At 39.9% G+C, this 26241-nt stretch overlaps 1 protein-coding gene across 4 annotated transcripts in view; it reads left to right on the top strand.

Moving 5' to 3' along the window:
* Positions 1 to 563: 563 nt before the first annotated feature.
* The window catches only part of PIK3CG (phosphatidylinositol-4,5-bisphosphate 3-kinase catalytic subunit gamma), a 35881-nt gene continuing 10203 nt past the window's right edge, over positions 564 to 26241 (top strand). Inside the window, exons 1-9 of one of the 4 annotated variants that reach the window (XM_071733933.1) lie at positions 564 to 896; positions 3854 to 4139; positions 5267 to 5418; positions 6638 to 8653; positions 13116 to 13181; positions 13303 to 13528; positions 18460 to 18563; positions 21250 to 21396; positions 22616 to 22706. In XM_071733933.1, coding sequence (XP_071590034.1) covers positions 6650 to 8653; positions 13116 to 13181; positions 13303 to 13528; positions 18460 to 18563; positions 21250 to 21396; positions 22616 to 22706 — 2638 coding nt within the window. In that variant the 5' untranslated portion in view covers positions 564 to 896; positions 3854 to 4139; positions 5267 to 5418; positions 6638 to 6649. Of the gene's footprint in view, positions 897 to 3853; positions 4140 to 5185; positions 5419 to 6637; positions 8654 to 13115; positions 13182 to 13302; positions 13529 to 18459; positions 18564 to 21249; positions 21397 to 22615; positions 22707 to 26241 lie in introns of all 4 variants that reach the window. The other 3 variants (XM_071733930.1, XM_071733929.1, XM_071733931.1) reach the window with 3 other exon arrangements.

Below are 26241 nucleotides of genomic sequence, written 5' to 3'. Positions count from 1 at the left end.
AGATAGGAAAGCAGAAGGAAAACAAGAATATGAACAAAAAGTGGCTGCAAAAAAGAGGAATATACAAGTAGGAGGCTTAACCTGAAGGAGTAGACACTTAATCAGGAAGTGTGAAAATCCTTCCAGAGAAGGTCACTGTGTACTGCAGCAGATTGCCACCTTCCAGGGTTTTTTGAGGACAGCTTAGACAAATTTTTTCCTTGCCGTTGTGTGGGAGGCTGGACAACTGATCAGCAGCCGTCAGCCTGGCTCTGGCTGCCTGCCCCGCTAAGGCGCTGTCTGCCCAGCAGCACCTTGCCAAGGGGCTCGCCAGCGTTTGGGGCCCTTGGGTGATGAACACCTCTTGAAGATACTTGCAGAGAGGTTCTGCTTGCTGTGCTGACATCAGGACAGGCCCTGCGTATCTTGTGCTGCCAGTTAAACCCCACTAAGGCTGCGGTGCTTTACCCTAACAGTGGATATGTGCCCACCCCGACAGATGTGGTCGTGCTGGGTCTCAGACGGCGGCAGAGCCGCCCGCTGCCTCCAGGCGGCAAGGCCGGGCACGGCCGGGCACCGCGCTCCGCAGAGCAGCGGAGCGGCCCAGCCCAGCGCCGACCCCTCGGGTCTCCACCTCACCCGGGGAAAGGGGCTCGGCCCCAGCCCGGGCTCGGCGGTACGCGGCTAGGGCTGAGCGCAAGAGCGGTGTCCAAGGCTATGCGCCCCGGGGCCACGGCGGGGCCGAGCGGGGCGGGGAGGCCCCACAGCCGGTTCCCTCTTTGCCCGGCGTGTGATTGGCGGCGGCTCCGGAGCTGCCTACCGCCGGCCATGGAGCCTCCCCTCCGGCCTCTGGCCCGCTCCGCTTCCTGCTGAGGAAAACACCTGTCCGGAGTCGGGGCCGCGGCCGCGCCGCTGCGGTGAGTAGCTCCGTCTCGGGGACCGGCAGGGGAAGCCGGCGGACCCTCCCCGAGGCCCGGGCTCACAGGTGGCGGCCGGGAGGCAGGGCTGGGCGGTGCGGCCCGGCTCCCCGCGGCGGCGGTGGCAGACCCGGCGGGCGGGCACACCGCGGCAGGGTGGCCACTGACCCGGCTGCTGCGCCAGCATGGGCGCTGCCGGGTTTACCCTCATGCGGCAGCCACTCCGCTGCTGCTCCCGCGGGCGCTGCGGGGCAGTGAGGCCCCGGCCCCGGCCGCCATCTCGGGGCGCCGGGCGGGCAGGGAGGGCGCAGCTTCAGGGCCCGTCCGGTGGGCTGGGGGAGTGAGGCGGCCCCGGCCCGCTGCTCCCCGCCGCCGTCGGGAGCTTCGGTCTGAGCTCCCTGAGCAGGACGTGTGTGACTGGCGGGGCCGGCACTGCTGAGTCCCCGAGTGCCTCTTCGCTTCTGGCAGCCCCGGTCCCGGCTCACAGCCTGGCCCGAACGAGCTGCAGGTCTGATGCAAAACCTGCTGAGGAAGCTGTTGGGATGTTGACTGAAATAATGCTGAGTGAGAGAGCTCTAAGCAGTGGCAGCAGGTCTCTGCTCTTAAAATCTATGAGTCAGTTCTGTTATGACACAGCTTTTAAACAATAAATAACTGTATTTCCTCAGCCAACAAATAATAACCACTGGAGTCTATCCGGTATGTGTAGACCATAAAACCTTCCCACACCGCGAATTGTCTGAAATAGTAGCTGAGGGCATTCAGGAGCTGGTTGTGAGTGTAGATCAGATCGCACCAGTAACGACCAGGATTTGAGAACTGGTCAGAAGTGGAAAGCACAGGCAGGATCCAAATAGCGAGTTTGTCCCTGTAGGAGCCATTGCTGTCATCTCCGTGTTTCCAGACTTCATGAAATGTTGGTTTGAAGGTGCATCAATCCATCACTTGTATAACTGGTTAACTAGGACTTTGCCAACATTCTTACCTAAATTTTTTGAACCAGCTAAAAGTTACTGTTTCCTCTGGAAGCACTCCCAAATTAATAATTTGTGTAGGAACCAAAATGTACAAAGGTAGTGAAGACAAGAGGGTCCTGAAAATATTACAGCCATAATAGCGGTCAACCTTCTGACCAAGGTACTGAGCTGTGTCTGCTGGCTGTTACACTTCTGGGTGAAGCATGTAACTGCATTGTCTGTGAAGTTTACCTGCACTGAATTAGTTCCCGTGAGAGCTAGTACCTGCTAGAAGATTTCATGAATGAAATGAGCAAAGTGGTTTTTGTTGTTGTGTTCATACCTAACATGTTAGTGCTGCACTGTGCCTGTGTAGTTCAGCACTGGATGTAGGGAAGATCTATTGTACTCTTATCCAGCAATTGCAAAGTGGTCTCCTGCTACAGGATAATGCTGGTGAGTAGATGTGGTATGCTACTTGGACAGTGCTGGGTCATGTCATCATAGTTTTGCCATTTTTTTTTTTTTAATTTATCTTTGAAGTTTACTTCATCTGAAACTGTGAATCATTATATTTGCATAATGTGAGTGCTAGGTACTATGATAGAGAGTGCCTGTTTTCTTGCAGGCTATGTTGTCTAGGAAGGAGTTCACACTAAAGTGAAAAGAGTAATTTTAAAATAAGGTTTTCACATAGTGGATCTACTCATTAATTTATCTGCTCTTAATTATGTTCCGGTCTCAGTTGCCTAAGCTGTGCTGTCTTGATTCCTTTCCCTTCTCTTCCCTTCCTTCCCCTGCCCTAAACTCCTGCAAGGGATGAGTCAGATCAAAGGGACAAATCCAGCTGAAAATTAAATAATTTTTTCTGTTGTTCTTTTTATGATCAGTTTGTTGGCCTGAGTGATGAGGTAGGAACACGAGTGGAGTAAAAGGCAAGCCTATTTGCTTGTCTTCAGAACCTTTTACAGGTCCACCTCTTCCATTGCACCAGATCAGGATTCGTGGAGAGTTCACAGTGGAATCTGGGGTTCATGAGGCTTATTAGAGTTAGAAATAAAAAAGAATGGTTTAGGTTTGGGTTTTTTGTTTGTTTGTTTTCTCTTTATTTGGTTGGGTTTTGTGGTGGTATTGCTGTAGGCACATAGAAATGCCAATACTTAAGTAATGCTCAGGCACAAGAAATTTTAGGAAGTTATTTTAAAATATTTTCTGTTATAAATGTCAAAGTTTTCTGATGAATATGCATGAAGAAATATGGTTTTGCTGTGCCTACATATGGATTATCAAAAAATAGATACAACTTGGTGTCACCCTGAGGACACATTTATGTCTGTAGATATAACAGGTCACAGACAAAATGAATGTGGGAGAAGAGACAGTCTTGTATGGGCAGTTACACAACTGTCATACATTTTACATTGTATCTAATGCAGTTTGTGGGGGAATATCTGAACCTTTCATAATATTGCTCTGTCTTGTTAAATGAATGAGTGTGTAAAACAGCTCAACATGTTAAGCAGTGTACAACGTGGTTCTTTGCTGCATGAGGGAGAGATACTGCCTTTGATTGTCTTGTTGGCATTGATCAAGAGAGTAGTCCTAGAATGGCTTAGCAGGAGATGGAGTATTTGTGTGCATATGTGTTTGAAGAATTAATCTTTAAGTGCATAGCATGAGGCTGTAAGATGAGGACATTTTAAACCAGAATGCTTTCTTAGGTCTGGCAAAACCCAACAAAACTAAAATGAGTCCAGGTTTACTTAACTGGATTAGCACAACACCTTTAGAGCAAGTGATTTTTGCAAAAAATCTGTGTAGCCTGTTGGCATGAAAAGAATCTTACTAGTAGTTGCTTATGAATAAATGAAGAAAAATATGTGACTATATTACACGCTTTAGAAATTATACTTCAAAAGGCGGTAAGGGAATTAAAAAACATAGATTTTGAAAACACATTTTCCCATTCAGCATTGCTGCTTTTCTTTCCTACACCTCCAGCTCCTTTTCCATATTACAGGAGAAACTAGCTACTTCCTTTTTTCCATCATCCTGGGCACTGCTGTTGAGGTCACAGGTCTTCCAGCAAACAAGTGATTTCTCCAGACAAGAGGAGGACCAGAGAGGAAGGTGGTGTGTAGTGCTGATATGCCAGAGAGAGACTGCTGACAGGCTGCATGGGACTCTTGGACATCTCTTGACCAAGACTGGTGGATTTCATGGCAGTGACAAAATGTTCAGGGCAACTTTGCTGTGTCCTTGAGAGATTCCATATGCTGACAAAAAGGTAGAGTTAGCTAGGACAGAGTGTGTTTTCCCCAATGCAATTCCCAAGAAAGATTACCTCTGGAAAGGAATCGGTCTTAGCTGCCAAGCAAAATGATGCTCTGAGAAAGAAGAGCTCTGTCTACAGTGGCACATTGCAGGCAGATAAGAGACTATCAGGGTTTTTTTGACAATACAGGTGAAGCTTTTTCTTTTTTTTTCTCCCTCTTTAATAAGAAAGGTGGCTTACAAGATAGGAAGAATGCATAAGTTTAAATAAAAAAACACACAAGACATCACCACTTCAGTGTGTCTGAAAGAGCTTTTAGTTGTTCCATATTTTTTTGTCCTTCTCAAGGGTCATCATTTTTGTGGGGTAGGATGTGCTGTAGGATGTGTTCTGCTTATTGCTCTTCACAGTGGTCAGTATTTCACAGGAGAAGTCATAAGGGAAAAGGGTAAATTTAGAGTTTTTTCTCTTTTCTTTCCAATTTGTATGTAATTTCCCAAAATTTTTCCAGTGGGGATTTTTGTTTAGTAAAGGAACAGCTCTCCAAGTTGTAGTTAACCAGAAGAATTGGGGTTGAAAGTTGGTTTAAATTCTTCCCAAATCTTAAGTCATAATTTTTAGTGGATTTCACTGTGGGTTGGTAATCATAAATGCATGAATTAAAATTACTAGGAAGAAGATTGCCTGGTAGTTCTATTGCTGATTTTACTGTGCAAGATCTTTGGGAGATAGTAGCTCCATGTGCTGTCTGTACAGACACTGGCTTAAAAAACTCTAATATATTGAAGATGGGAGTCTTCAAAAGGCTGTCACCATGAAAATAAAAATAAGGAAACATTGGAGATTTAGTTGTCTTTATCCAGGATTTTTATTTAAGCCTTTTTATAAAGTAGGTAGGATCTCTAAAATATTTTTATTTTTAAATGTTTTATTTGCTTAATTAGATTTATTGTCTGGATTATTCTTAGCTATTTTTAAAAGGTTTTAAGGATGTCCCCTATGCATGTGTGTTAAAATTAAATTGGCCTACTGTTACTGTATTTTTACTGTTGAAACAGGAAAAGCACTCTGACTTTTTTTAAAATGAGCAATCATATGTATAATCAACTTGGTTACAACTTCCTTCCTGGTACGTGCAGCACTTCCTTTGCATCTGGATATGATCAAGAAAAGCAGAACAGCTTAAACAAAGAAATTTTTTGTGTGAATGATCTTCCTTTAAAAAAATAGGAACTCCAGAAATTACACAAATGAATCGTCTTCAACAATTCAGCCATTATTTTATAAGCAGGTAATATTTCTGTGTGCTTTGTCACTTGTAGGGGTGGTGTGTCTACAGTCCTCGCTTTCCGGAACTTGAAAAAAGAAGTTAAGTTAGAATGCTGTGTTGTTTCAGTTCAACTTTTTATATTTTTTTCTTATTTTTTTGTTTTCTGCTAAGGCATCAATACATTGGTTTTAGTTTTTCCAGCAGTTAGAGAAAGATTTTATGTGTAAAAAGCTTCTGGAAAAGAAGTTTAGTACGTTGCTGTAACTTAGCTTGTGTGAGCGGGCTGAGTAAGCGCTGCCTTCCTCTTCTAAGCTCTCAGTGAACTACTTCGACTTTAATATTGCTCAATGGAGATAAACTCTGTGTGAATAACAATATTTTTTTGTTTACTGAAAGCTGATAAGGTAAGCTACTCAATTTCGAAGTTGCTTTACAGGTGTTTTAGGTGTCATTTGATGTACAGGGTAATCAATCAGCATGAGCTTGATCTCTCTTCTATAACCAAGTAATAGCTTGTACTGGGAGTGTGTGCTTTTAAAATGGGTGGATGTTCTCTGTCTGGTGAATTAATTTATTTAAAAGAAGTTGAGATGAGGATATACTAGGCTTAATTTAGGTGCACATTGAAGAAGTCCCTGACTTTTTAATTCTACAGGTTTTTCTTGTTTTAAGTCCTTATTCCTCATCACCGAAGTGAGAGGTAGAGGAGAATGGGAATAGGCTCACCTCTGTCCAGTCTGTAAATAAATTACTTGTTTTGTTACTTTCTGTCATTCCTGGAACTCAGTTGGCTCATGCACAGTACTGTGTGTTTTGATTTCTATGAAAATCCACCTGTGTAAATTTCAGCAGCATCAAAATAGATGAGGCAGCAGAGGAATCAGTGCTTGACAGAAGCAATAACAAATCAGTATGGAGGAAATATGTAGTTAGGTTGCTTATCCTCAGTGAAATCTGGGAAGGCTGTTTAAAAGTTCTGCTTTCATTATTTAATCTTTGGAGGGCTGTGGGTTTTGTTTTGGGGTGTTGTTTTTTATATATTTGGTATCAAATTGATTGTGTCTGAGGTGGTTTTGTGTGAATCAAGTATTTATGACCAGAAATTAAGGGGAAGGGGAAGTAGAAAAGCGTATATGTGGCAGGATTCTGACTGGCCTGTGATTTTAATTAAGAAGCGTGAAAAAGAAGATTAAAGAAAAATGCAATGAGAAAGTAATCAAGTGTTTGTGTGTTTTGTTAGATTCCTTTTGGCATGGAGTTGGGGGATTATGAACAACCCGTTGTTATGAGAGAAGAAAACAAACGAAGGAGAAGGAGAATGAAACCTCATTGTACATCAAGTAATTTGTCATCAATGGAACTGATATCCATTGAGTTCATTTTACCTACAAGCAATAAGCATACTAAAGTACCAGAAACTATGTTACTCGAAATAGCTGGCAACTGCACTGTTGAGCAAATGAAAGCACAGATTTGGTTGCGTGCAATAGAGATGAGTCAAACCACAGACTTCTACCACACATTCACCCCGGATCAGTTTATTCTGCAGTATCAGAAGAAAGGGCAGTGGTATGAAATTTATGATAAGCATCAAGTAATACAGACTTTGGACTGCATACTCTACTGGAAAGTATTACAGAAAAAGGTAGGCAAGATCTATGTTGTCCAGAAACAAAAACCATCAGAAGAAGTTCAGGAATTTCAGCGGCAGCTGAACGATTTAATTGGTTATGATGTCACTGATGTCAGCAACGTGCACGATGATGAACTGGAATTTACCCGTCGCAGATTAGTCACTCCACGGATGATAGAGGTAGCCTGTAGAGATCCTAAACTGTATGCAATGCACCCATGGACTACATCTAAGCCACTCCCAGAATATTTATTGAAAAAGATAACTAATAATAACATTTTCATAATCATACACAGAGGAACAACTAGCCAAAAAATTAAAGTGTCAATAGATGACACTCCAGATATGATTCTGCACAGCTTTTTCACAAAGATGGCCAAAAAAAAGTCTTTGATGGATATTCCTGAAGATCATAGCGAACTGGATTTTGTTCTCCGGATTTGTGGCAGAGATGAGTACATTACTGGAGAGACACCAATCAAAGATTTTCACTGGATAAGACAGTGCCTTAAGAATGGGGAAGAAATCCACCTAGTCTTAGACAATCCCCCTGACCCAAATGAAGATGAGGTTCAGAAGGAAGAGTGGCCTTTGGTGGATGACTGTACAGGAGTTACAGGGTATCATGAACAATTGACCATAGATGGAAAAGATCATGACAGAGTCTTCACTATCTCTTTGTGGGATTGTAATAGGAAATTTAGAGTGAAAATAATAGGCATTGATATCCCAGTTTTACCACGAAATACTGATCTTACTGTGTTTGTGGAAGTTAACATTCAACATGGGCAGCAGCTCCTTTCACAGAGAAGGACTTCTTCAAAGCCTTTTACTGAGGAGGTTCTGTGGAATATTTGGTTGGAGTTTGATATCAAAATCAAGGATTTGCCTAAAGGAGCACTCCTGAATCTTCAGATATACTGTGGAAAAGCCCAGGGATTGTCCACGAAGACGAATCTTCAGTCACATGACTCCCCCAACTCTGACTCAAAATGCAAAACTCAGCTTCTCTATTATGTAAATCTTTTGTTGATAGATCACCGTTTCTTGCTACGAAGTGGGGAGTATGTGCTCCACATGTGGAAAATTCCAGGCAAGGGGGAAGAACAAGGAAGTATCAATGCAGACAAACTCACTTCAGCAACTAACCCGGATAAAGAAAACTCAATGGCTATCTCAATTGTTCTGGACAAATACTGTCACCCAATTGCCTTGCCCAAGCACAGGATATCATCAGACCCCCAGGGGGACAGGACACGAGCTGAAATGCCCAACCAGCTTCGCAAGCAACTTGAAGAAATCATAGCAACTGACCCACTTAATCCACTTTCTCCTGAGGACAAAGAACTGTTGTGGCATTTTAGATATGAAAGTATAAAGCACCCCAAGGCATATCCTAAGCTGCTTAGCTCTGTGAAATGGGGACAACAAGAAATAGTGGCCAAAACTTACCAGTTGCTAACTAAAAAGGAGGCTTGGGATCAAAGCACTTTAGATGTTGGACTCACAATGCAACTTTTGGACTGTAACTTTTCAGATGAAAATGTTCGAGCAATGGCAGTGCAAAAACTAGAAAGTTTAGAGGATGATGATGTTCTTCATTATCTTTTACAGCTTGTGCAGGTAAGGTATATTTGCATTCTTGAACTCTGCCTTCTAGGAATATTTGCATCACCCCATCATTATTCCCATCATAGTAAGGTCTAGGTTGTGATCTCTGGTTATGAAGTCATCAGGTTTTAGTAAAAGCAGTGGTAGTAACCAGAGTAACCAAAAACATGCTTTTTGCATTTCATCTTTTGCCTGTTTATTATTTTTTTGTTACTATTGCACTGTGTCTTACAATGTATGCTTTACCTTTACAGTAGTATATTTTTCTGGAACCTGTCAACACTAGCACAGCTATAGTGGGAGCAAATCCACTGTGCAGTCTCCAGTATTGTTTGTATCAGATCTGAGTCACAGCACTGAAGAATTGTTGACCAGTTTTATCAACAGTTTAGAAAGAGTGTTGCAAGAAAGAAAGTTAAGGCAGGTGTTGAGACATGCTCAAGGTCTGAAGAAAAATCTGTGCCTGGGTTTTAGGTCAAGAGCACATTGCAACTGTGTCCTTGCAATGAGTTCAGTTTTGTACTGATAAGGGGAACAGATTTATCTAGAAACTTCAAAAAAATGTAAAAAGTGAATTAGGGCTTGCTAGGATTCCATAATAAAATTAATTCATTTGGGAAGTTGGGTGAAAATTTGGGGTTTTAATGGCAATGAGTCACCACTGCATCGATTTGAAGCACTTTGTGTGTGGATCTACCAGATCACAGGAACATCAGGAAAGTTTCTATCAATTGCACAAGGAAATTGGTTTGTTGCTTTTTGACACTGCAGTGCTGGAGCTGGGCAGTGTGTCAGCAGCAGCTGCATCTGATGGCTGCTGAAAGGTGTAACCTTGCTGCTCCTCCCTCTAATGCCTCTCTGTAGCAAGGTGGCTCTGCAGGCTTCCCACACCTGACAGGGCTCTGGTTCATGAGGAAGGGCTCTTACCCCACAGAGTAGAAGATACTTTTTTCAGAGAATCAGAGGACAAAACTGGCATTCAAAATTTAAAAAAAAAAAGAAAAAAAAAAAAAAAAAAAAGGGGAACTGCTGCAGCTAGGGAAGCTGTGGGATGGAGCTTTTAATTTCTGCAAGTTCAGAGAGAGCCTGGGTTCCCAGGAAAAATGAAGTTAGTATTTCAGATTTTGCTGCACATCAGTAGTGCATTAACCAAATCCTTTTTGGCCTTGTCTTTGCTTGTCTGAAGATTAGGCTCCCCAGGGAGAATTTATGCACTTCTGAATTAGCCAAAGGAGGCACTACAGTTACCTCATTGGGCCTCCCACGTAGCTGCTGCTATATATATATGCTTGGCTTGTGAGCTTTTGCTGTCTACATGTGTCTCAGCAATTTTATTCACTTTTGTATCCAAATTAGGTGTTTGGGATGGTGATTAGTTGATACTAAGATGCCTGAGAGAATGGAAGAAATACTGGGGATTTTCCATTTCTTTTTTGAAATTAGTTGTCTTCAGGAAGTACTAATCTAGAGAGCTTTAAACAGAATAAATCTCTAAGAGTAAATTAAATTATTCTAGCATCAAGTCATAGTAGCTTATCTTTCCTGTATCATTTTAGTAAGAAATATAGTAAGAAATTAAAAGACTGCCATCCCCCTAAATGGAAAAAAAAACTGAATTCCAACTTTTACCTCTCTGATTCTTCCTTGTCTTTACTCCCTTTGCTAACAGCAGAGCACAGGCCATCAGCATCCTATGGCCAAGTGTTGGTACACAGTGTATTTGGAAATTTTTCCAGAGAATGGGTTTCAACTATTCCTCTGCTAAAATGAACACATACAAGATGTCTCCTGCAAACAGTCATTGCTTCTCACGTGGATGCCTTCATGGAAAGCTTTATGGCTTATTTCACTCTGCACAGAGTAGTCCCATTTTACATCCCAGTAGAGTTGGAAATCAATCAAACATTTCCTTTTGCCTCAGCTTTATCCCAAATAGAAGCAGACATGCCATAAATAACCCTTGAGCTTCCCATAAGGGTCTGTTGTTCTCCGTGCAGTTGATAAAACATGGATAGGATAGTTAAAAATATGATGAAATCCAGTGTGAAACAAACACCAGTGACTGTACTGCCTGTATATGGCAATGAGTAGAGCTCTTCTCCAGCTGAACTGACAAAGCAAAGGTATGTTCAGGGACCTGATAGAGAGCCAGCACATGTTTTTTAATGTCTAGCTTTTATTGTTGCTATCCAAATGTTGATATCTGACTTTACAAAGTAAAAAGAAAACTATTATTGACTTTTAAAAATAATTATTTCTAAACGTATGTGTAAGAAGGATGTTCCTAATACATTTTTTCTAATCTTTTATGTTAAAATATATTTGCGACCTTAATGTTGGTACGTTTGGTTTTGAAGCAATGGCCCTTTGGCTATATTTCATTCTTAAATTGTTTCTCAGGGATATGCACTGAGCACATTCATCCAAGTATATACCAGAGTGAGGTTTTTAATAGGCTTTCTTGGAACTGTAACTAAATCCATTTGAATTTATGCTTTTGAGTGCCTTGCTGCGCTGAACATTAATTTTTAATTATTTTTTATTTTAAAACCTTCATACTTCATAATCTCACACATAAAGTAAAAAGATCTGTATTTTTAAAAATCAGTTTATGTTTGTGAGTTCTCATAATCTTTCCTAAATTAGATGGTGTTGCTTGGGGAAACAAAAAAGTATTGCAGAGACAGTCAGTAGTTTCAGCATAATTATGATAATGTAGAAGGGAAGTCTGGTGCTTGGCTTTATTGTCTGTCTCATCCAGAAGGTGGAAAGAACAAGTCTTTGTAGCATTTTTGTAAGTCGGTTCGTTTCTAGAGGGTTGACTGAGAACACCCCAGGTTTGTTTTTTTTCTTGTTTTGTTTTTTTGTTTTTTTGGTTTGGTTTTGGTATTGGCTTTTTTGTTTGGTTGGTTTTTTTGTTTGTGTTTTTTTGTTTGTTTTGTTATTTTGTTGGTTTTTTCCTGTTGAATAAACTCACAGGACAATTTAGGTTCCAGAAACAATGTCGATAATTTAATATAAAAATACATCCGTGTTCTGCAGTACTTTAAAGAGTTTGTAAAACCCTGCGAGTTCTTTGATTAGTTTAGGAGACCTCTGCTGATAGCTTGGTTGCCTCTTTGAAAGCTGTAGACAACAATGATCTTGAAAGAGCCATAGAGCCATAATATTCTGTTCAGTAACTGTGGCTGGAGGTTTGCATACTTTGTTGCTGCTGAAATACTACAAGTACCCGGCTCTCAGCACATCCTTTTGTTTTCCCTTAATCTCCCTGTGTCCCGCTTCCTGGCTCCCTGTTTCCAGAACCTGAAGCCATTCACCAAGCCCTCAGTCCACGATAGGGATCTTGTGACTCTATTCCAGAGATTCTTTGCCTCTTATTTCTTCTTTCTTGCCGTGGGATATACATGCATATCTTTTTTTCCCCATTAATCTTAACACAAACCTCCTATAAGCCTGAGTCCTTATAGCAATGCCAAAGAGGCTGCTGGAAAAAACATTTCAAGTGGACAAGTTCCCCAGCACAGTTCAGCACCTGAAGTGTGATAGTTTTCTGGTACGTTGATTGACTTAGAAGTTGGGATGAGGAGGAGAATAACAGCAAAAATATCCCACAAAATCGAACAAACAAAAAAATCCCAACCCAATGCTGACACTGCAAAAAAAAAATGTTGATTTTTTGTTTCTACCCTTATTTGGCAAGAACTTGGAAATATTTCTGGGCTTGAGTGGAGGGGAGTGGTTGTTAGAAGAGAAAAAATACATCAATGTTCACAAAGTCATTTAAAAAAAAAAAGTCTGTTGAAGTCTTAAGTCTGGTGAAGTCTTCCTCTTAGTTCTCCATTAATATAGGATGTGCATCAGACTTTTTATTCTATTTCATTTAGGTTCATTTAGGGGCTAAGGGCCAGAATGTCTGAGGTAAGGTGCTTTAAAAAGCTGCTTCTGTATCCTGTGCTTGCTAGAGAACCCAGCAGTGAACCTTGGCTCCCCAGCCACAGAGTAGCAGATGTTGTCAAAAACAGTGCTTTATTAGTGAAAATTTTTATTAAGGAATGATTAAAAATATACAATTTCATTTAGCAGCAATTTTTTTCAAGCCTTCTTTGAGTAAGTCTGACTGCAGACAGTTTTCTTATTTTGCTTTTTTTTTGCTACAGCTGGAGAATGATGTTGCTTTGCTCAGCTGCCTTCACGAGCTTGGATGTCTCTGGTTAGCTGTGCCAGCATTGCATTATTTGTCACATTAATAATACATCTGAAGAAAACCTGTTGCAGATAAAAAGTACTTCTTGAATCAAACACAGAGAACCCTTGTTTTGCTTTTTTTCGACTTTGTTTACACAAACAACCCATCTTGTTATATATTTTCTTCTCTTCCAGCACTGTGTTCTCTAGGTACTTTACTGATTTTATAAGTGCAAGAGGATCTTAAATGTGTTAAAAGTATATCTTCTATGTTTGTATTTCACAGGCTGTAAAATTTGAGCCATATCATGACAGCGCATTAGCCAGATTTCTGCTGAAAAGGGGTTTGAGGGTAAGTATCTAAAAATACAGCCAACTTAAGCTAAAGTTACTGGTATTATAAAAAGCCCTTTCTCAGGAAATCCACGCTGATTCTAGTTTTTTTTTTGTTGTTATTGTTTTTTCACTTCTAGAACAAAAGAATTGGTCACTTCTTGTTTTGGTTCTTAAGAAGTGAGATTGCCCAGTCCATGCATTACCAGCAGAGGTTTGCAGTCATCCTGGAAGCCTATCTCAGGGGCTGTGGAAAAGCAATGCTGCATGATTTCATGAAGCAGGTTCAAGTGATTGAATTACTGCATAAAGTCACAATGGAGATAAAATCAGCTTCTGCAGAAAAATACGATGTCACTTCTCAAGGTATTTCCTAACAGGCATTTCTTTGTAATAATACTGGTTTTTCTCTTTGAGTATGAAAACCTAGGCAGCAAATGATGATGCTTATTTTGAAAATTAATGGATAAATTACTGTGAAAGGGCATCATTATTACTTCTTTTAAAATATCATGGTGAGCTAATAGTAATTAAACCAATAATACATCTGTTCGGTTGTTCCACCCCAAAAGGAGAAGAATGTCAGTGTTACCAACACCCAGTACGTTCCTGTGCTTTGACTTACCTTCTTGAACCTTGTGCCATGCAGCTGGGAAACAGCTAAATTCTTGTTCATAACCCTTAGCTGAATGCAAGGAGTAAGAAACAACCTAGGAAACAAATACCAACGTGCCAAGAAACACAGCCTTAGCCTTAGCAGTCACTAAAAGACTCCTGGCAAGAGGACCAGGGAGGAGTCCAGTACAGCCTCTGCTAAAGCTACAAAGTAGCAGTGGATCAGCAGTGAATGTACAGGGCACATCTCTGGGGCTTTGCAGTATTCTGAATAGGAGTCCTGTGAGACACAGATGTGGTATTGTTAGTGCTAGTTCCTGTAAGCACTCCTTTGGAAGCCACACTAGGGTTATGCAGTGCCTGTTTACCTCTGGGTTTTGCCTGCCTTTTTTTTTCTCCCCACCCCCAACTTCCTTAAAAGCTTGTCATCATTCCTGTTAGTTGCTCAATGTTTGGAGTAATGTGAGAAGACATGACAATATCCAAACTCTAAAAGCTGTAGAGACCAACTAACTCTTCCTGCATGTTCAGCCTGGTATGTTCTGGGCCAGGAGGTCCTTGATTCAGAAAGCAGTTCCACTCTGGTTATGCAGAAATGGCTGTGGTGGTTCAAAAGGAAACTTTGATTTGAAGGGAATACATGTTTATTCATCAAAATATAATATCAATACCATGTGACATGTGTAATATAACCCCCATATAAAATACACTTTCTGAACAACTTTCCAAAATTTTTTTTGGATCAGAATCACATGTTTTGGAAAGAAACTTGACAGCCTTGCATATGTTCATGTCTTTAACACTAGGGGTTTCCATAATACATTGTCTTTGGAGGATATGCAGGCAAAGAAGGCAAGTTTCAATAGAAAGCAAGCACATTAACACCCACCAGATTTTGACGTTAAAGAATCTTTGTATGTAACATACGCAGAACGTTGAAAGATAACTTATATAATTGACATTTTCACTGAATAAGGCTTTCTGTAACTGTGGAGTGTCCTACTAATGCTATATCTAATTTAATTTATTCTCAGATAATATATGCCTACAGGCACACTATATTCTTTCCAGTTTTAAAGATGTACATTCTAAAATTTCATCTTTCATTTATTGCTTTTTTTCCCCCCATCATTTCTAGTGTGCATAGTTGTTTATATTTTCAGTCTTAATCTTTCAGACTGCTTTATTTCATTCTGTTGTGCAGCTTCACCTAATTCATCTATATATTCTTCTTATTCCAATATTTGTGGATTTTTTTAAAGAAATTTTTTTTTCTTATTAGGTCCATACTAATCCAGTAGCAATCATACTGTCTTAACTGCTTCTTTCACTTTTCATGTGGTCTCTTTGCTTATATTTGAACATAGGGAATAATAATAAATATATTCTTAAAATGATAGTATTGCAGCTTACATAGGGTTACCTCCTTTCATCACCACTCTCAAATGATTTGTCTCCCAAAAATGTGTCTGTGGAGCTCTTTCTTCTTTTAAAATGCACAGCACTTTGTTCTTAAGCCAGATCAACTCAAAATTGTTTTAACAAGTGCCTTTGCTTGCATGTTAAAATTATCTAATTCCTAATGCTTACTGGCTTCAATTGGCTGGCATACAATTTTCAAAATACATTATATTACAAGGAGGAAACTTACTGAAATCTCAGAAATCAATAATTACACTTCAGAAAGTAACTTACCTAAGTTACTTACTATAACCTAGGGGTTTTTTACTAGTTTTGATTAGATTCTGACAGATGTCTAGTTATAGTATCTACTTATTAGCTACTGTATCTTGCTGTCAGATTGATTATTTTTTTTTTTTTATCAGAGGAGATATCACATTATTCACCTGGTACAGTTAGGTAGTTCTTTTCTAAAAACTTTGAGGATAAGTGTAACATTACCTTCTTTTCTGGCCATGAGCTGGCAGTGTGTGTTTGTGGCCCAGAAAGCCAGCAGTATCCTGGGAGGCATCCAAGGAAGCATGGCCATGGCCATGGTCAGGGGAGGTGATTCTCCCCCTCTTCTCTGGTGAGACCCCACCTGAGTACTGAGTCCAGTTCTGGAGTCCACAACATAAGAGGTTACACGGAGGTGTTGGATCAGGTCCTGAGGAGAGCCTCAAAGATGAGCAGAGGGCTGGAGCACCTCTTCTGTGAAGGCAGGACGAGAGAGTTGGGGGTTGGATTGTTCTGTGTGGAGAATATGACCTGGACAAGGGGATAGGGTTTATCATCAGCAAGGTCACTGATGATACAAAGCTGGAAGGGGTGTCTAACATGCCAGAGGGCTGTGCTGCTGTCCAGTGTGACCCAGACAGTTTGGAGAACTGGGCGTGGAGAAACCAGGTGAAGTTCAATAAGGGCAAGTGTAGGGTACTCCATCTGGGGAGGAACAACTCCATGCACCAGTACAGGTTAGGAGTCAACCTGCTGGAAAGCAACTCTGGGGAAAAAGACCTGGGAGTCATGGTGGGCAACAGCCAAGAGGGCCAATGCCATCCTGGGGTGCATTAAAAAGAGCATGACCAACAGGTACTCCCTCTGCTCTGCTCTGGTGAGGCCTCACCTGGAGTATTGTGTGCAGTTCTGGGCTCCCCAGTTCAAAAAGGACAAAGAACTACTGGCCAGATTCTACCACAGGGCTACTAAGATGATTAAGTGACTGGAGGATCTGCCCTATGAGGAAAAGCTAAAAGAGCTTGGGTTGTTTAGCTTAGAGAAAAGAAGGCTGAAGGGAGATCTTATCAATGTTTATAAATATGTAAAGGGTGGGTGTCAGGAGGATGGGTCTGGACTCTTCTCTATGGTGTCCAGTGACAGAACAAGGGGTAATGGATACAAAGTGGCACACAAGATTTAAATTAAATATGAGGAAATACTTCTTCACTCTGAGGGTAACACAACACTGGAATAGATTGCCCAGGGAGGTTGTGGAGTCTCCATCCGTGGAGACATTCACAACCTGCCTGGATGTATTCCTCTCAAACCAGCTCTAGGGGATCCTGCCCTAGCAGGGGGTTGGATTAGATGATCCTCAGAGGTCCCCCCCAACCTTTTACCATTTTGTGATTCTGTGAGAAGAGAAGGCTCCAGGGCAACGTTAAAGTAGCCTTCCAGTATCTGAAGGGGGCCTGCAAGAAAGCTGGGGAGGGACTTTTTACAAGGACAAGTAATGATAGGACAAAGGGGAATGGTTTCAAACTGAAAGATGGTGGATTTAGATTAGTTATTAGGAAAAAATTCTGCAGTGTGAGGGCTGTGAGACACTGGAAGAGGTTTCCCAGGGAAGTTGTGGATGTCCCCTCCCTTAAAGTGTTCAAGACCAGGTTGGATGGGGCTTTGAGCAACCTGGTTTAGTGGCGGGTGTCCCTCCCCATGCTGTGGGGTTAGAATTAGGTGATCTTTAGCATCCCTTCCAACCCAAACCATTCTATGATGACTCTTTGGTAAGGCCTGTTGCTATAGCACAAAGGGTCATGATTTTAAACTAGAAGAGGCTTGATTCAGACTAGATATAGGGAAGAAATTTTTTTACAGTGAGGGTGGTGAAACACTAGAACAGGTTGCCCAGAGAGGTTGTAGGTGCCCATCCCTGGAAGCATTCAGTGTCAAGTTGGACAGGGCTCTGAGCAACCTGATCCAGCTGAAGATGTCCCTGCTCACTGCAGAGGAGTTGGACTAGATGGCCTTTACAGCTCCCTTCCAACCCAAACAAGAACTGTATGATTTTATGATTTTGTGTATTAGTATCCAGGTCCATGTCTATCTTTCTAATTGCAATTATTTTTGCCCTTTAATTTTTATCTCAAAACTTAATAGAACATGTATATGCAGCCTGTGTAGCAGCAATTTCTTTTAGAACCATTCAGATCTCTGCCCTAGTGAAGGGTAATGCCCAGAGTATTGCTTATGCTGCTAACACCTGCTGACTGAGATGAACAGATGGCATCACATGTAGTATAATGTGTTCTGTTCTGTATTGAAGATTAAGAAGCTCAAGGTTTTATGAATGAAAAGATTCAGTTTATGTATGAACATTAAAATTATTTTTTGTGTAAGTGTACAGCAAATTTTCTTTGTACTGGAAGGTGAGATTAACAAGCTTCACTACAAAACCAGTTTTAGGAGGACAGGAAATTCAGTATCTCTGTATCTGGAGTCCTTACAACCAAGTACAGGAATTAAAAAATCATGAGTATGTCTGCAAGAGTGATGAGGTGGGTCACAATAATACAAAAATATGAGCTGCTTTTAAACCCCTTCTGCTTCTGAGTCTTTAGGGTAGATAGTTCAACAATTTATTGGAATTTACAGAGGCAAAATGTGGTTTTTTTGGTTGTTGTGCTGTAGAGCACAAGAAAGGTGACATTTTAATATAATCTCTTGAGTCTTTGGAAGAACAACCATCAATGTGCAGTGCTTCAGACACTGTAGAGGGCATATGACTTGTGAGGTGCTTGAAGACTTGACCTTTAGGTGTCTGAAACAGACCATTAGTAGAGCAAGTTAGAGAGTCTTTATCAATTCCTCAAATCAGGAGATTCTTGAGGAATTTTAAATTTTAAAAGTAGGTAAGTGGAAGACATTTTTAGCTAAATCGTGATGCTTAAGAAGTTTCATTGCCTATAACTTTTTTGCCTTTCAGCTTTTGATTCATTGTGTTTTCTTACCTGTAATTGCAGTGATTACACAGCTGAGACAAAAGCTTGAAAAACTACAGAGCAGCAAACTTCCAGAAAGTTTTAGAGTTCCATATGATCCTGGGCTACGAGCAGGAGCCCTCGTGGTAAGTATATCCTTGTAAGTTTCTAAAAATCCTTTTTGGAAAAAAAAATAATCCTGTTTGCAAGTGTATGTCTTTTGGTAAAAAATTTTGCTAATATATCTAAAGGTCTTATTTCAGTGTGAATAGGATGGCATTTCATGGACTCAGTAAGTTTGTGTTTCCAAAGCTATTAGCATTTTGCTAAATGCAATGACATGCCACCATGCACTAAAAAATGTAAGAAACTGTAAAATCCTAATCAATAAGTGGCAATTATGATTTTTTTGCATTAGTTTAATTCAGGATATAACAAGGTAACTGACTTTTTTTTTACATTAAATATCTGCATTAAACTGTTTCATCAGATTTCAGGGGCTTTGAGATATTAAGTTTCTGTTGCTTCAGTTACTTTCTCTGTCTTACCCTGATTCATATCTGTCATTAAGGTTTAGGTGCAGACCTTCATCCTACTAACAAAAAGGTCTACCTTAGTAATTTCTTATTTTTCAGTATCTCTGTGTTGTGTTTGTTACTTTTAGTAGAAAATACATTGATGCATTTTTAGAACTATATTTAAAAACACTGGGCATTGCTGCATCAGTTTTGTGGTGAGATTTCAGTGGTTTCAGTCAACTCAGAGGTGAAAACAAGATTAATAAATAAGCAGATCTGTAGTGAAAGGGAGTTGGCTCATCCATCTGTGATGCAATGTCAGGTTGAGGTAAAAAAATATAGTGAAGGTCTTTAGATTCACTTGATGCACAGCAAGAAGCCTGCAAGAAAAGAATCGCTTGATTTTTCTCTTAGCTACAGATAGACAAACTATCCAAGCTAAGGGATTGCCAAATAGTAGGATACTCATTTGGGTAACTGATAATCGTTGTCTTGATCTGGTCATGTTTCTGTTAAATCAACCTGTACCTTGTTAGACAGGACATAAGCTAGTCTGTCTTCAAGCTGAGGGAGTAGGGCATGGCTGAGGTACTGACAGTACAGAAGTCAATTCAAACATTGTTTACTCAGAAATACAGAATTTCTGGCTTCTTAAACACTTATTTCATTATTTTCATTATTTTCTTGGTTGTATTTCTCTCCCACTAGTCTTTTGTGTAGAAAAATCACCACCTGCATGAAAAGATTGATTTCAGGATTGTAGCAGATAGTGTTTTAAGTTTTGAAGACTTTGGCCTAGATGTAGTAGTGCTTTATCCTTGAGGCAAAAGCAGTCAGCGATGTTAAGTAAGAGGAATGTAGGTAACAGACATAACAAGACCTTGGAAAAATAATAGAGTGGCACATGTTTTGATTTTTAGGAAGATTGCAGTAACTAGTCAGAGGAGGCTCTGCTTTGAGTAAACAAAGTAGTCCTATCAGCTTGCAACAAATATGCATGATCAGCTTCTAATAACCAATTATAAAGTAACACAAACTATGCCTGTACTCACGGACAAGATAATGAGAAGTATAAAAATCAGGATGTTTCACAAATAAAGCACTGATGCTCAAAAGGACCCCTGGGTGTCAGTCATTCATTGCTATGGCACAGGATGAAATGAAAGATCTTTCTGGATTTTTCAGTTTTCTTTGCTAGGGAAGTATGCAGCCCTACCAGGACCTTCCTAGATGAAGGAAATAGTAGATTTACAAGGGAAGGTAGCTATGGCCAAAAAAACCAGAACATTTCCCTTCCCCACAAATTATATCAATAAAGGACTGTATTGATAAGGTTTCATTTCATCTTAATTCCAGCAAATGCTACTTGTCCATAATCTTCAGACTCTGAAATTTGACTAGTCTAAACCAAATACTAGAAGCAAAATCAGTGTTTCTAGTAAGTTCAAAGATTTAACAACTTCTTTTGTTTTTAAAAATAAGGATGGTAAAAATTGTTTTATTTTAAACTACGGACATAACCTGTGAAACATCAATATTCCAAAATACTCTTCTCCAATGTCATTGATTCTATCAGCTCTCAAACACTGATGTTCAATTGCTTTTATTTTAGGTATCTTTATTGCACATAGCAATGTTAAGCAATGAAGCAAAAAGTCCAGAAAAGGAAGTATTATATACTGCAGTTGTGTTAGACATAATTAGTTGAAAAAACATTTGAAATAATACAATTTCAGTATATTTGTACAATACAGCAGTTTCAGTGCTGAATTTATCAAGATTGAAAATGTAATAGAAATATTTTATTAATGGTTATGGCAAATTAGTTTAACAAATGCCATTTTCCCCACAAATATGAAAAATTTTCTGAGGGAATTGAACCAAGCAGTCTGGAACAACTGAAGTTGCTAGAAGTTGTGAGAGTGGTTGATGTGGTAAATTATGTTGGATGATGATTGTGTTCCAGTTTTGTGAAGCTCCTGTCAGAGTGCTGTTGTGAGGTTCCATTATTTGCAGTTTTGTCAGAATCTCTTATTTGTTGTATTAAAAGTTTTCTGTTTCTGAAGCACAAGCTAAATCCAGTTTCAGAGAGTCAAGGAGGGTTTTCTCCTTTACCATGGACAGTATTAAAAGTGGTACAGGTTCAATGAGACTTAATGTGACAACAGAACACCAGTCCTTACATGTGCTTTCAGTGTGTTTCTTGTGGTATAAATTGTTGGAAGCTGGTAAACTACTTTGTAGCTGGTGTGTAAAAAGATTAGTTGTGTGGATGTTGGACTACAACGGCTAGCAATAAATTTGTCTTTCACAGATAGAAAAATGTAAAGTTATGGCATCTAAGAAGAAGCCCCTCTGGCTTGAGTTTAAATGTGCAGATCCGACAGCTCTGTCAAATGAAACCATTGGCATAATCTTCAAACATGGAGATGACCTCCGTCAGGACATGCTTATTTTACAGGTATGATAGGTAAAATGTGTAAAATGAATACTGTGACTATTTAAAGCATCTTAAAATTCCTTTACTTTTCAGAAGCATATCTTTATTGTCCGTATGAATATGTGGTTGTCTTTTTTTTTAAAAAACTGTGTATGGAAAGGCTGATGTCATTACTGGATCTGTCTTTTAGTCAAGTTTTATCTGCTACTGTGTTGTGAGTTAACCTTGGTGAGATGGGGACAGAGGACAGGAAGAGTGAAGGCCAGAAAACTTGTGGACTGAGATAAAAAAACTTTAATAAGCAAAGGAGAAGTGTAAGAAGAGAGAGAAAGAAAACAAAACAAGTGATGCAAAGGCAGTCACTCGCCACATCTCAGTTCCTGTGAAGAGGTGGTTAGCCTACTTGTCCCCCTTCATCTGTTTTATTGCTGAGCATGACATTATTCAGCATGGAATATTTCTTTGGTTGGTTTGGGTCATCTGCCTGATTGTATCCCCTCCCAACCTATGTGCTCCCTTGATCCTCTCACAGCAGTTGGGAGTGAGAAACAGAGGCAGCTTTGATGCTCTGTAAACACTGTTCAGCCTTAGCTGGAGCATCAGTGTGTTACCAGCATTGCTTTGGTCACCAACCTAAACCACAGAACCACACAAGATGCTCTGAATAAAATTTGCTTCATCCCAGACACACCCAGTACATACTGTTCCCCTGTTTTGTCCTGCCGTGTGCCATAAATACTTCACTTTTTTGTGTCTTAGAGAAGGAATCCTGTTTAATGCAAGATGGCCTGTTTTTCTGGTGATAAAGCATTTTTATCATTTATTTATATAACGAGCAGTTACAAATGAAAAATAACTCAGAGGTAGCATTTCTCTAGTAATATTTCAGTGATTGTTTGGACAAACTGGTTTGTTAGCACTTTCAGGGATTTTTATGAGAAATAATGGATGTATTTTCTAATGTATAAAATCTCAGCTCTTGTAGAAATAACAGTATATATTTATTAATACTTCAGAGAACAGTAGTATTTACCTGGCCACAAGAGAGATGAGGAAACACAAACCCTGATTCTGTAATTGATAATCTTGAATGGCTGCATACTTTCTGTATTTATGTCTTAATCTGTAAGACAAGTAAGTTTAGGTCCATCTCAGAATTCCAGGTAGTGCTATTTTTGTGAGTATCAAAGAACATCCAAATAATTTGAAATAACTTAGTATATACATTTGTTTTCACTAGATTCTTCGAATTATGGAATCCATTTGGGAAGCAGAATCCTTGGACCTCTGTTTGTTACCATATGGTTGTATTTCCACAGGGAACAAAATAGGTTTGTGATCACATTTACTGGGATTAGAAATTCAAAATTACATCCTTAATTAAAGAAGTTGCATATGAGAGGACTGCTCTAGTATGCACTGTGGTCTCAAGATAGTCATTTGTTACTTTCTGCAAGCAACACTCTGTTGCACCTTAGCAATGGTTTCTACTCTTCTGATAGGTATCCTTCAGCTGCTTCACTGCCTTAGCTGACTGTGATTCCTGTGCAAGTGTTGCTGTGAGTTTCTCTGTAATAACAATATTTAGTATGAAAAAGCTGTGAAAATGAGGGATTTATTCAAGAGGTGTTTTAATTCGTTGATAAGAATAAAATAGAGAAAAGAATTAAAATAGCAAAACATTTGTGGTTTTTTCCTGGCCTAAACCTTCTTACTGTATACTACGTAGAAGCAACAGCATTACTTAACAGGATGCTCAGGCAACATTTCTCAGTGGAAATAAATTCCTTCAGCACAGATGATCTATTTTCCAGAATTCATGGTGGGAAAAATCAAGTAGTTTCTTGTAAAGCTTCTGGATCTGTGTGATGGTGTGCAGAGCAGCCTAATTAGGTCTGGAAGAGTCCAATTACATCCAAAAATGCCAAATTGATGTATAATTTAAACAGCCTGATTTAAATTGACTCTTTGTGGTTGCATTTGCATATATTATGTACCCTTGAACATCCTCCTTGTGCAGTTTCCTACTATCCAGATAATACAGAAGTTACTATAGAGCAAATTTTGCTGAGCAATTCTTGAATGATTGGCTAGAGGATTTTCCTCAGTGTAGAAAAAATGGCCATTTCCTAGTGAAGCTATTGTGCTGAAAAGTAATGCTTTGGCTGGTATAACCAGTGCATCAGTAAGATAGATAAGCAAGTACAGCTTTGCCATTTACTTAACACCTTCATATGTGTAAAAAACAGCAAGGTTGTAAATTCCTGTCATCAGCATAGCTGGAAATATGATAGTAACCTCATGGATTGATAAAATAATGATAATATAAATACTGGCTTGTCTTTTTTGTGATCTCTAGCTTTTTAATTCTCTTAATTTTCAGCAATATATTTTGCTTTATGGATCAAAGAATAATGGACTGAGTCCCACTAAAATTAAGAACTCTTTAATATATCTGTAATGTACTTCATCTCTAAAATCCATTGTCACATAAAATTTTAATCATCGTTTCTTTTGACTTCGGGATATCTCAGCAATGCAGAAAACCCAAACTATTGATAAAATACTTAATAGTGCAGCACAGGAGTTTTCCTCCTAATAGTGTTTTAAAAGTAATAAATTGTATTGCTAGAATTCTAATAATAAAGGAAATGGAACTTTATTTAAAAATATTAACTAACCATAAATATAAGGAATATTGATATTTTTTTTTCCTCTTCCTTAGGTATTTTATTACAAACCTGGTTTTAGAGAGATTTTTTTAGGATTTAATTTGATTTTGTTTAAAATCAGCTTAAGACAATGTACTGTTTATGGAGGAAGGTGGAGGAATACTGACAGTGATCCTACCATTCTCATATTCAAGTTACAGACTTTATTATTCTTTCATGAATTCTTATTTGACTGCCCATTCTTCTATCTCGAGGAAATAATTGTTTATTTCTCTTTACACATGGGGGAGGTGTAAGAATTTAGCATCCTTTCAGCACCACTGTAGGAGCATGATTAATCACATAAAGATTTCTGTTGGAGTTTGCTGAGAATACCTGCAGCCTAAATTAGTAATACCCAGTGTGGGACACTTTGGAGAGTTTATGCTTGTTTGGAACGAAACCAAAAAGTAGCAGCATGCAAATATTCTTTCACAATATTCAAGTGTGGTTTTCTTCCAACCTTTTTCTTCCCTCCTCCTTAATATTTCCATGGAACTTGGGGCAGTGTCTACGTATTGACACAGATGCAGGGGAATGGCCAGGTAGGTGTCTTACACCTGGGACTGGCATCCATCCCATCCTGGGTAGAGCTTTCTCAGTCTGCTGAAGACATCTGCAGTCGAAGCAGTTTGCAGCTGTGGAGACATCCTTCCTCTTCACTGCTGCTGCCAAATAGACCTCTCTAGGAGAAACTCTCTCTTATGTGTGTCAGTGATAAAAGATCATACCCTGATGATGGCCATATGTTCCTGGCTTGGCGAGGCAATTATCACTACTTACTATGCTGCATCACTGCCAAATTTAAGAAGTTCAAGCTGGCACCTAATATCCTGCTTTAGTTCTGCAGATCCCCAGAAACACATAGCATGATGCATTTACTGCTGGTCTTCTTCACAGTGGAATACAGCCTGGCTGAGATCCTCTGTCCCAGTTACAGAAGCCTTCTTTAGGACTAACCATACTTACCAAGAGGCATGTTTGTTTTCAGAAGGATTTGCCAGCAGAGCTATACCATTCCAGCAGACAATTTTTTAATTTTTTTTTTTTTTTAACCATGACACCTTTAAAGTATTTACTTAGGCATAGGTTTTATTCCATTCTTTTTTCATTAGAGGCTGCTTTAAATTTTGGGGACTTTTCACACTGCTAATCACCAGAGTTATTGTGGGAGACGTTTTAAATACAAGGGAAAGCAGAAGAGGCCTCCTGCAGCAGCTCTGTTCCCCTGGAATGAAGGAGCTGTTGTCCAGTAGAGGGAGATTGGTGAGCCCAGGCAGGAAAAGCTGTTTCAACAGCTGGAATGTGGTCTGGAGCTCACTCCCAGGAGGAAAACCAGCTTGACAAGCACAGACCAAAATGCAGAGCTTTTAATTTGGTGATGTTGCCAGTGGGTTTTGGAGGTCATATTTCTGCAATAGTTTTATTATAAACAGATCCAGCCCACTGTCAAGACAGAAGAAATGCCTTCAGGGGCTATTCAGCCCTGAGTTCAGTCATGGTGGAAGGCTGGGGCAGGAAGAGGTTACTGTGTTGTTACTCTGTTACTAAAAAATTTGCACATATTTCAGTAAGGGTAGGACTGTGAAAAAATAGGCATTCATCCTTTCAGGGAGAAGCTGAAACTGAATCAGAAACCGCCTTGAATCACTTTGGGCAGAAAGGGTTATTTTTTGTTTGCTTGTGTATTTTTGAGCTAGAGCTGAAGCCAGGCTTTTGCCTAGAAGACACTTTTGAACTTGAGCCAGAGGAAGAAAATCTAAAATTTCCATTTACCATATGAATTCAACTAAAAATCTGACTTCCCCCATACAGGCATGCCCAGTAGGAGGGAAGCATTTGCTAGGCTTGGCTACAGTGCAGTTGTGCTGCAGCCTCTGTTTCTGTATTTCTCTCTAGCTTCCACTTCATCATGTGCCCTGGCAGTTTCAGCAGTACCTGTCCTTGTTTCTGCACTGTGTTGCTGTGATGTGCTTATTTGCCTTTGGGAAGACCCATTCAGGTTAGGAACCTCTGGGCCCCAACAGTCAGAGCTTTCCACCAGCAGTCCCACTGCAGTGCCTCACCTGTACCACTGTTTCTGAACCTTTCTGTGCACATGCATGCTTAAGATTAAATGAAGATTAAGTTGAGCTGCTGAGGAGCAGCTCAGTTC

This window comes from Heliangelus exortis, chromosome 1, assembly GCF_036169615.1.
Source record: "Heliangelus exortis chromosome 1, bHelExo1.hap1, whole genome shotgun sequence".
Lineage (NCBI taxonomy): Eukaryota > Metazoa > Chordata > Aves > Apodiformes > Trochilidae > Heliangelus > Heliangelus exortis.
The sequence above is the reverse complement of the archived record's forward strand: the minus strand, read 5'-3'. Positions and strand labels throughout refer to the sequence as shown.